General features: G+C 53.3%; 1 protein-coding gene across 1 annotated transcript; it reads left to right on the top strand.

The window, feature by feature from the left end:
* Positions 1-9,296: 9,296 nt before the first annotated feature.
* On the top strand, positions 9,297-10,274 carry FOXB1 (forkhead box B1). The gene has a single exon (XM_037151000.2). The coding sequence runs from the start codon at positions 9,297-9,299 to the stop codon at positions 10,272-10,274; it is 978 nt and encodes a 325-aa protein (XP_037006895.1).
* Positions 10,275-11,043: the final 769 nt, after the last annotated feature.

The raw sequence follows: 11,043 nt of genomic DNA, 5'->3' as shown, positions 1-11,043 counted from the left end.
AGCCCCCCACCCCCAACCGTCTCCCTAAGTTCCGGGGAGTCTGCTCCCTTTCTTGGCGGGGCCCGTGCGGCGGTTTGTCCAGCCCTGCTTCCCTCGGAGGGTGGGAGGGGCAGCCGTCCCGCAGACCCTGCATCTGGGCGCCCCGGCAGGTTCCCACCAGAGCCCCACAAGGGAAATACACTCCTGTCGTCTGGGAAGACGAGGTCCCCCCCTTCCTTCTTTTTGAAAAAAAAAAAAAAAATCACCACAGGTTAGAAACTAAAAAGAGTTTATTTGAAGACATACAAATGCATATTTATTATACACATGTAGGCATTAACAATGTAAATTACACCGCCAGCAGTTGCTGGTTGTTTATTCATTAGATCTTTAGAAAATCTACATTGCCTCCAGACAGCGCGAGGAGAATGCGAAGTACACAAGCAGTTTACACAACCGGCTGCGACTCCGCCGCGCCACGCGGCGTCCTCAACAGGTCGCGGGCGTCCGGCGCGGAGCTGCTGCCAGTGACCGGAGATCCAGCCAACCCGCGAGGCCTGAGACTCCCTCTGTCTTTTCGGAAAGGGGCAAAAGACGTGGAAAAAAGGAAGAACGGACTCATCCTGTGTGGTTAATCTGTTTTACCCTGCTTGTGTGTAGCTTTTCTTTCTCCTTTTTTCATTTAAAGTGGGTAAAAGAGGAAGAATGGACAGAAAACAAAGATCGATAGCCTCCCCAAGCTCCGGGTATTCGGGAACAGCAGTCACAGGCTGAACCCCAACTGCTGGGGGTGGGGGTGGGACCATAGTGAGAGGTGAGAAGTTTCGTTACCGCCTGCGTGGGAAGACGGCCTTGGTTGGGGAAGCGCTGTGGCCACCACAAACAAATGTCAGGGACTCCGAAGAACGTCAACTGCTGCACCGGCCTTTTTGGAATTACAAACTAGCCTGTGGTTCTCCATTTACCCGAAAGACAGAAGTGCCGGCGCAAATTTAATATTTATTTAAATATACACACACGTATATGTTTTCCAAAGTCTTACCTAATAAAGATATTAAATAAAATAATTGAGGGGAAAGAGAGGGGTGGCTCACTAGGGTCGGCTGGTGTTGGGGCAGGGAAGGGGAACGGTGAATGATGCCAGCCACGGTGAGTGCCCAGGTCTCCTGAAACTGCGTGGGTGCTGTGTACCGCCGAGTTCCTCACTGGCCCCACCCTTGGGAGCCACCGACTTATCCCGGGCTAGCACTGCATCCCTGAGGTGGAGCGTGGAGGGTGGGGGTGTTTGAGTTCTGTGTTTTCCCCATTCCTCTGCTCCCTCCCTCCCACCCTCCCTTCCTCCCAGCTGGGCAGGCTGGGACCCAAGGAAGCACCGCTGGTCAGGACACTCGGCATTGCTGGGAATGCAGCTAGTTTTTTTTTTTTTTTTTTTTGCAAAAGGACCTAAAAGCTGGTGTTCACATCGCTGCAGAAATTGAAACCAGAGTCTGAAAAAGAAAGAATGAGGGTAGAGAAGGAGAGAAAAGAGGGAAGGGGCGAGAAACGGAGGAACGCAGAAATTGGTGGGTCTGTTCTGGGGCGAGCCCTCTGGCCACCTGGTTTCCCGCTAGAGCCTTCAGTGTACGGTGACCCTCCAGGAGTGAGCAAACTGGACTCCCAAAGCACGGGAGGTGCTGCGGACCAGACGCGCGGGGGGGTGGGGGCGCGGTGGAGGTGCCCCGCGTGGGGTCGGCACCCCGCGTGGGGACGGGCGGAACGTAGTCCTTTTCACAGGTAAGACCTGCTGAGCGGAGAGACCCCTTCGTCCAGGGGAGGGGAGCAAGGGGCAGCGCGTCCACCCCTCCAGGCCCCGCCTGCCTCCTAGCCATTCTTAGCTGGGGGAGGCCAGTGAGGATCAGCCGCTTTCTTCCTTTTATTTCTTTCTTTTTCAAACCCGCTTTGTGGGTGGCAGCTCAGCGGGGGGCGCATGGAGACCAAAAAAAAAAAAAAAAAAGCCCAGAGAGGTGGGGTGGGGGGGAGAGAATATCAAATAGTTTTAACCTTCCCGGGAACGCAGCGAATTATTATATCTAAATGCTGTTGTGATCTTCAGCAAAACCTGCTTCTGCCATTAAGAAAACACATGCTGTGTATTACCATTGGGTTAACCTCTCCTCCTTGTCGGCCTGAACAAACAAAGCAGAAGTGAGGGGTTTGAAGGCTGGAGACCTACAGGTTATCCGGTTTTGAGACAAATTAAGATGGAAGAATGCACCAACAAATGTTATGGATGGAAAATATTCTTCATCTCAGGTATCTGCAGTTCCCCCAGAACTAATTTCATTCAAATTTATGAGCCAAGTACATGTAGCCTGTTCTACAGGCTTTACCTTAACATTCTGTTGCAATCATTCCCCCCATAACACATTCAAAGGAGGTTAAAACATTTTCTCCCACTTGTTAGAAGCTTTCAAACATGTTATAAAGCTAAAAACCACCTTTCCGTTTCTGTTTTCCTCCAATCCCTCCAAAACATAACATTTTAAGAGTGCATGCCTAGCCAGAAGTACTGATTTCCCCTCCCCCCCCCCAAGATCTGAGCAAACAAGTAATTCCTGACAAAGGAAATTAATATGAAAAGTATAGGGTGTTTTTCTCCCCCTCCTCTTAAAAAAAAAAAAAAGACCCCTTGCTCCACCCTGCTATTAAACAAAACACAATACCTTTTTCTGGGTGGTACTGCACAGAAGTTGATTCAGTTTTGACAATGTTGTTTAGCTATCATTTGCTATTTTGAATGAATGGGAGCAATCCCCCCTTTTACAACATTTGTTTCCTATTATGGAGAGGTGCAGCAGTTGAGGGCAGACATGTGAAAGTGGCTGTTTGATTCTCTTTTTCATCCCCCTGACCCTGCTTTTGTCCCTCCTCACCCTGGGAATGTCACGCCTCGCTACTTCACTTTGAGATGCTCGAGAAAGTGGCTTTGTTATTCCCTTTTAGACATACACGAAATTGTTCTCATTCCCCTCGCTGTAAAAGATACTTCACATCGGGACTCGGTTCACAAGTGCAATGCAATTTGGCTTAGTCCAACCTTTGTTCTGCTTGTACAAATGAGCGAACAGTGCACACATTATACAGTTGATCTACTGCTGTCTTAACCCCAGAGTTAGGGGCTGGGAGAAAAGCAAGTTAATCCCTTCAATACCAAGGTGGCTTTAGCAATATTTCCTCCAATAATAATAATAGATTTGAATTGCTGCCTCTATTTCACACAGTGCAGAGTAAAACTTATGGAGAGGGTTTAGCAAAAACAAAATCCTTCCACCAACCTTTTGCAAATAACTTTTCAGACAAATTCATTTGTAGGTTTGCTAATGCTCAGTTTAAAGCCATGCAATTGTCTGTGCAAAGGAGGGATGGGATTTGGAAACTAAGGCTTTAAAGCCTTGAAATCTCAGAGCAAACCACAGCAAGCAAAGACCAAATGGTTATTTAGCAAAGTGATTCTAAAGAGAGGGCATCATGGTGAGCAGGGCAAGCGCTGTCTTCACAGGCACTGAAGTTGCCTGCTCACTCTGGGTGGGGGTTGGCACTTCTTGGGGATGGAGGTCTGGCGGGAACTGGCACTTAACAGTGGCTACTGTTTGTTTTGTGCTTGAGGTGGAGGGAAAACCGAGCCTTCCCTACCCTCCAAACTGCAGTGGCTGCTTAGGAAATACTTCTGAAAAGTATGAAATGTTGACCCTCCCTTTCCCACAATCCCAAGGAAAACATATTTTTTAACTTCAGGTAGCACAGTCAGAGGCCGAACCAGGCCTTACCGGGGGAACACTTACCAGGTACCTATACCCCTGCCCCCAGGACGGATGGGAATGAAGAGTGAGGAGGTAGGGAGTCTTTCCTTTCTTAGAACCCAGCAAGATGGGACAAGACCTGATTTTAGGTTATATACTCCTCATCAAATTTTTCTTTTCAACCTCCCTGTTATGAGTTAAGCCCCAGGTGACCTAGTCATCAACCAGTGCAATACATGAGTCCAAAGTTCCTCGGCAGACACTCTTCCCCACCAGTTGGGAAAACAGGTGTGCTCCTTCCGAAGTCTGGTGTGAGAGAGAGAGGGACTGGGGGGTGCTGATGAAGGGGTGGGAGGGAGGAGGGAGCAGAATCCTTTCACTGGCAGTTGGCCCATCTTACCAGAGCACAAAGTACGTCTCCTCCCCTGCCTCTCTTTCTTGGGTAGTTTGATTTCCCACCAGAGTCAGGGGAAGTGGCCAGGCAGTGTGGCCTCAAACTCCCAGGGCCAGGGGTGGGAAAACCATGGCCTGGAGGTTTTCCCTGATGCAGTGCTCAACTGGGTGCCGGTTGTGTCCGAGGCCCATCAACTGGAAAGACTGAAAGACCTTTGGGTCCTCTTGCCACCACGGAGAGAACTCACTGAGCAGGTTCCCTCTGCGCCCCGGATCCAGAACGGTAGAGCCCAGCTGTGCGGGGAGGGTGTGCTGGCGTGGAGGTGGATAGGTTCTGAGGACCAGCAGCCTCTAGAATACTCAGAATGACATTTTAAAAATTGGCCACTGTCAGGCTGAGGGAGTTCGTTTTAGTGCCGAATACCCGGAGAACAAAATCCTTTTGAAAGGAAAGCTAAGTCATTTCACACCACCCAAATGCAGGTCTGGGAAGAATGACTGATGGGACAAAGCAGCTCTAGTGCGTTAGCGCGGTTCCCAGAGACAGCGGAGAACTTGGACGAACGTGGGAGGCGGCCTGGAAAGGTGGGGCGGCCGGAGGCCCTGAAACCAGGAATCCACGCCACGCCAGCGGTCCACTCTCTCCCCCTCCACCCTCCCAGCACATTTCACAGCCCGTTCAGTAGAGCAGATGGAAGAAGTGAAGGCGGGAGGCGGGTAGTGAATGGAAGAGAAACGAGGGAGGAGGGTGCAGAAGGAAAGGGGAAAGGAAGAGGGGAGGAGGAAAGAGGGCAGAGACTCCTACTGGGGTCGGGGCTGGGGAGGGGGGAGAGATTCCAGGGGAGAGAGGGAAGGACATGAGGCAGAAAGGGGAAGGAGAAGGGGGCAAAGGAAGACTTGGCCAAAACGTTCCAGGCAGCGCAGAGTTCACTTCTCAAGAGGGGAAAGTGGGTATTGTTTTTGGCACCTAGGAAACCTTAGGAAGCTGCTGGATACTTTCCCTCCACCCCGCTTGTCGGTGTTTGGTAAATATTAACAAACCAGGGCTCGTTACTTTCTGGAGTGTGGCCGGAAAGGCCAGCGGCCAGGCTGGGATGGCTTGCCTCTCCCAGAGCCCCCGCCCCCAAACGCCAGCCCCACCGTTCTTGCACTCACACACCTGCTTGACAACAGAAGGGATCAAAATCAATATTGTATTTGTCACCTCTCTGTCTCCTTTTTACTCCCTCTGCAGCCCGGGTGCCACTGAAGCGAATTGTGGATTTATGGAGGGAAATTAGCATAAATTATTACAAAATCTGTAGCCGTGTGTGGTCCAGCTTGTGGGAAAAGAGGCTATTGCGAACTCTCCAAGCAGAAAGGTGGTCGGTGGTGGGCTCCGTGGAGGCGATGAATGGCTATTGCGGGAAAGAGATTTCCATTTGGTTTGCACATGGGTACAATTGACTTATATGTGTTTTATACAGTTTTTCCCAACAACCCCCTAAGCCTCCGGGTCGGATGTGCCCCCTCCCCAAAGCTTCTGTTTGTTTTCGGTTCTGTACAATAGACTTTGATGCACTTTTCAAGATTTCTGTAAAGTGCTCCTTCCCCTCCCTCTTCTTCATAATAGTAGTCTTAAAACGCTGTAAATACCATGCAAAACCTCCTCCCCTTCCCAGGGGCTTTGTAGATCGATCTTCAGCAGGAACCAAGACACAATGTTATGGCAAAGCACACGTTTTTAGTGTGAATCTCATAAGTCCTCACCCCACCCAAAGCAAATCTGTGCTTTTAGGTTGGACTTCCTTAGCTAACGCTGGGCAGAGACAGCGGGCTTCACCTCCCGTCCTCGCCCTAGCCAAACTTTGAAGATTCCCTCAGGCACGAATTCCTACTTGTATCTTCGCATGTCCCCAACTTGGTGGCGACAACTTTCCCGGGGAGATGGACAAAGATTTTATTACAACTTGGTTGGTTTTGTTTTGTTTTTTTCTTTTTTTACCCAACCATTTCCACTCTTAGAATTTAGTTAATCTTCTATTTACTCCAAGCAGTGATTTCAACAGCTGTACAAAGGCTCTTTTCAAGGCAACAAAATGCCAATTGTTAAAAACAAGAAAACATTTCTCTTTCCCCATCCCCTACTCTCAAAGAGAGGTGGGGGCTGGGGTGTACACACACACACACACACACACACACACCCCTGGTAGAGAAAATCTTCCCGGCTGTTACTTTTTCACTGCTACCCTTGCATATCCCAGATCCAGGTGCTCAATACCTTTTCTACATTCTATCACTACCATCTATTTGCTAAGAGGATCCTAAAATTCCTTGGCGACTTTGATACTGGCACCTCTCCCCCCAGGATCACTCCTGCCGGGCCCACAGGAGTACCTTCTGTTTTTGTGTCCCAGCCCAGCTTTCTGCCGCAGGAAGGCTGTGGACCAATGCCTTTCGCCTGGAAAACACAAGCCCTCACCACTGTTCGTCATCAGGGGTCTCTCAAGCTCCAGGGCTCCCCAATTCCTCCCATTCTAGGACCCTCAAGCCCAACCGGACAGCACCAAGCAACCGGCGAAAGCCGCACCGCCTAAGGAGCTGAAGCCTACGCAGCCTCGCGCGCGGGGGGGTAAGGCTGCCCCCCCCACCCTCCCAGCCAAAGCACCGCACAGATTCCAGGACCGCCTGGCTGGTGTGGCAGCGGAGGGTTTATCTGCCCTTCACAAGCCTTGCACCCCGAAACAGGTCAGCCCCCCTCCCCAACCCCATTGCACCCACCGCCTCCTCCTGGCTAATTTTTTTCCGAATTAAGAAGGTGACATTATTCTTTTCTTCAAGCACTTCTGTTAATATTGAAAAACGTGCGCGTGCATCTCAAGCGAGGCGGCCCAGACAGGAGAGCCATTTCAATATTAATGAAATTGTTTAATCTCCTAAATTCATCGTGTTTAAGTTACGTTTTGGTGAGTTATTGGCCAACTCTACAACCGCGGTTAATGGAGGTGGGGTGTGGGTGCGGGCGCCGGCATTGGAAGATTTTTTTAAAACGCTAACCGCAAATGGCTCCGAATGTCACTTAAAAGTATCAAAACTTCACACCGAAACTCTCCCACCACACCCACCACCACCACCACCACCACCAGCACCTCACATTCCCAGCTGAAGACGATTCAGTGTGGGCTAAACGTACTGAGTTTTCAACAACACAGTACAAGAAATGTGTCCTAAAGGTGGAAGAATGTGCAGAAGCCAGCAGGAACTCCTCGGCTCTGCTCTGAGACTGCGTGCATGCAAGGGGGGGGACTCACTATTTCATAGCAAGCTGATGATGATGACGATGACGACAACGACGACGACGATGATGATGATGACTCACTGAACCTCCTCAGACAAATCCCAACGGAAGGGAGCCTGCTGCCCCGCACCAGGCAGGGGGACCCCAGGCACATCACCACCTCTTCTCTCTCTCAGAAAAAGTTAAACTCACTGGTCTTTGCAAGTCTAGCAGGGATCCCTGTTTTAATGGGCCCAAAGGCAGCTTTTGCCGGGCTCGCTAAACGCTAAACATGTTCTCTTTATTCGAAAAGAGGGTGGGGGAAAGGGAGAAAGTTCCAGCTGTAAAATGCAAACTTCCAGGCAATGCCCAGCTACTAAAATTTCAAGCCACCTAGGGAAAGCAAGAGACCCTGCAGTTCATCTGGTGACCAAGTGTGCCAAACAAGCTGGGGCTTCCCAAGGTCTGCGCACCGTCTGACCCAACAGCCCCAGAGTCTGCGTCTTGCGTCTAAACAAATTCCTAGAGAACGTCTAACATGAAGACTTAGCCATTCCGCCCAGATACACTATTTTAATTTTTTTAAATTGGTCATTACGGTTAGGTTCAAAATGTACTCTTAAGGGGCTGCTGCACTATATTTTTGTAGGTATTAAAAAAACCCACTTAAAGCTACACACCCACTGTGCAGAGCGAAGGCAGCAGCCTAGGAAGGTCCAATCAAACTTTGACCTGCCTCTTGGAGGACTGGGGGGAAGGGTGTATTTTTATTATAATAACCCATGCAACCAGCCATGGGTAATGCCAAGAGCAGGAAAAGGGTCAGCCTCAGAGGAAAGCCGTGCCTGAAGTTAGTTAACAATACAAACCCGATACAATGCGGAGGAAACAGAATACCCCAGCCAAGCAATTTCCATGTCAAACATCATCTGCACGGCAGCTCGGTCTGTGCACGGGAGTGGTCGCCTGAATCCCAGCTCCACCGACGCAGCCTCCTCATACCTTCACAACCGCACACCCAGGCCGGTGCGTCCCGATCCCCGCCGGTGGTCGAGGCTCTTCCCCTTTGCCCAGTCTTGAGCTGGAAGTGATTCCTATTGGCCAAGGTGTCCATGTAAATAGGTGTGAAGGAAACCGGAGCTGACCAGGCTCTCCCCTCTCGCGCAGTCCCCTCCCGCCACAGCCCCCTCCCCCTCCTCTTCCTCCTCCTCCCAAGGCGATTGTCATATGATAGCTAAGAAGTGGCACATTAATGAAGCGCCGCTACAGGGGTCTTTTCTGCTCCTGTCACCGCTTAAGACTATCAGATGGTTCGAGAGAGAGGACATGGAGGCAGCCACCTAGCTCAGCGTTGCTGCGGAGCCCACAGCAGCGCCCTCCGGAGCCCCGAGGCTGCAGCCACCACCTTCGGCGCTGGGACTCCGCTGCTGAGCTTGGCCGCCTGCAGAGCGCACCGACAGAAAGCGCAGAGAGGCAGAGCTGAGCAGCTCTGAGTCTCGGAGCCCAGCAGAGGCGGGACACTGCGCAGTGGCTGTGGACTGGGAGAGACTCGGCGAGCAGCAGCGCCATCCCGGATGCGCGCGCTCAACTTGGAGCAACTTTAAGGTGAGCCGCTCTCGGTTGCATTCCACCCCGAGTCCCCGCTCCAGCCCCGGCTTATTTCCATGCTACTCTTGAGCCTCTTGCCCCTCTGGCCGAGCCCCACGCGGCACGAAAAGTTGCTGGTGCTGCAGCCCCTGCCCTACACACGCGGAGCCTGTACTCGGCTTGGCTGACCTCATGGTGTCTGTTTGTGCATCCATGCCCTCTCCCCTTATCTTTTCCCCTTCTCAGATCGGAGCAGCCGCCTGCCCGCGCGGACCCAGAGCAAGAAGGGGGCAAACAAGAAGATGCCTCGGCCGGGCCGCAACACGTACAGCGACCAGAAGCCGCCCTACTCGTACATCTCGCTGACCGCCATGGCCATCCAGAGCTCGCCCGAGAAGATGCTGCCGCTGAGCGAGATCTACAAGTTCATCATGGACCGCTTCCCTTACTACCGGGAGAACACACAACGCTGGCAGAACAGCCTGCGCCACAACCTCTCCTTCAACGACTGCTTCATCAAGATCCCGCGGCGTCCAGACCAGCCGGGCAAAGGCAGCTTCTGGGCGCTGCACCCTAGCTGCGGGGACATGTTCGAGAACGGCAGCTTCCTGAGGCGCCGCAAGCGCTTCAAGGTGCTCAAGTCGGACCACCTGGCGCCTAGCAAGCCGGCTGACGCTGCGCAGTATCTGCAGCAGCAGGCCAAGCTGCGCCTGAGCGCACTGGCCGCCTCCGGCACGCACCTGCCTCAGATGCCGGCTGCCGCCTACAACCTAGGCGGCGTGGCGCAGCCCTCGGGCTTCAAACACCCCTTCGCCATCGAGAACATCATCGCGCGCGAGTACAAGATGCCTGGGGGGCTGGCCTTCTCCGCCATGCAGCCCATGCCCGCTGCCTACCCTCTCCCCAACCAGTTGACTACCATGGGCAGCTCGCTGGGCACTGGCTGGCCACACGTGTACGGTTCCACAGGCATGATCGATTCGGCCACTCCCATCTCCATGGCCAGTGGCGATTACAGCGCCTACGGCGTGCCGTTGAAGCCGCTGTGCCACGCGGCGGGCCAGACGCTGCCCGCCATCCCGGTGCCCATCAAGCCCACGCCGGCCGCAGTGCCTGCACTGCCCGCCCTGCCTGCGCCCATCCCCACCTTGCTCTCGAACTCGCCCCCCTCGCTCAGCCCCACATCCTCGCAAACAGCCACAAGCCAAAGCAGCCCCGCCACTCCCAGCGAAACGCTCACCAGCCCGGCCTCCGCCTTGCATTCAGTGGCGGTGCACTGACCCGAAGCGGCCGGTGTCCTCTCTTGCTCCCCTCCCCGCTAGCTCACTCGCCTTCCCCGGCTCCCAGTCCTGCCCTCCTGGACCTGGGACCGCCACCCTAACGTGTTGATATCACCTTCGGCCAACCATCTCGCTCCCCATGAGAACTTTGTTTTGGACCCAGAAGACAAAACACAAACTTGTAGCTGGGTCTGGAGGCGCGCGGGAGCTGTCCTCTACCCCACTATAGGGGAAGGCAGGGCGGCACCTGAGCCAGGCCGACCGGTTCCCGGGGTCCCCGAAAACCCTCCCAATTGAGACGCAGGGGAAATCCTGCTCCGGCCTTCGAGAAGAGTAAGGCCGTCTTCCCCTTGCCCGCACTGGCGGGGCTCCGGCCTCCTCGCAGTTCCAAGACCTGAGAAACCGTCTCAGCGGTTTCCTGGAACAGATCTCCCCGGAGGGCTGCAGCATCGCAGCGGAGGGCCTGACCTCCGTTCACGTCTCGGGAATCTGCTGCGAAAAGAGACCACTCATCTTCCTACCCCGCTCGCCTCCGCCCATCCGGCAGGGGCTGGGCGGACCGCAGCTTCCCGGAGCAGCGGGCCTGCCTCCCCGGCTGCCGCAGAATTTTTTGTTTTGGGTTTTGCGTCCCGCCTGAGGCTCCAGGCGCCGGGGGTGAAGGAAGAGGCTGCCAAGCTGGGAAGGGGACGCAAGTCCTCAACACCAGCAGAACACAACTAAAAGTAACCTTGTATTGTTTACAAAGCGCCTGGTAAAATGTAAACAGTGA

The sequence above is a fragment of the Artibeus jamaicensis genome, unplaced genomic scaffold, assembly GCF_021234435.1.
Source record: "Artibeus jamaicensis isolate MK-2021 breed Jamaican fruit bat unplaced genomic scaffold, CSHL_Jam_final contig_548, whole genome shotgun sequence".
NCBI classification, from domain to species: Eukaryota; Metazoa; Chordata; class Mammalia; order Chiroptera; family Phyllostomidae; genus Artibeus; species Artibeus jamaicensis.
Note: the sequence above shows the minus strand (reverse complement) of the source record. Positions and strands in the feature narration are given on the sequence as shown.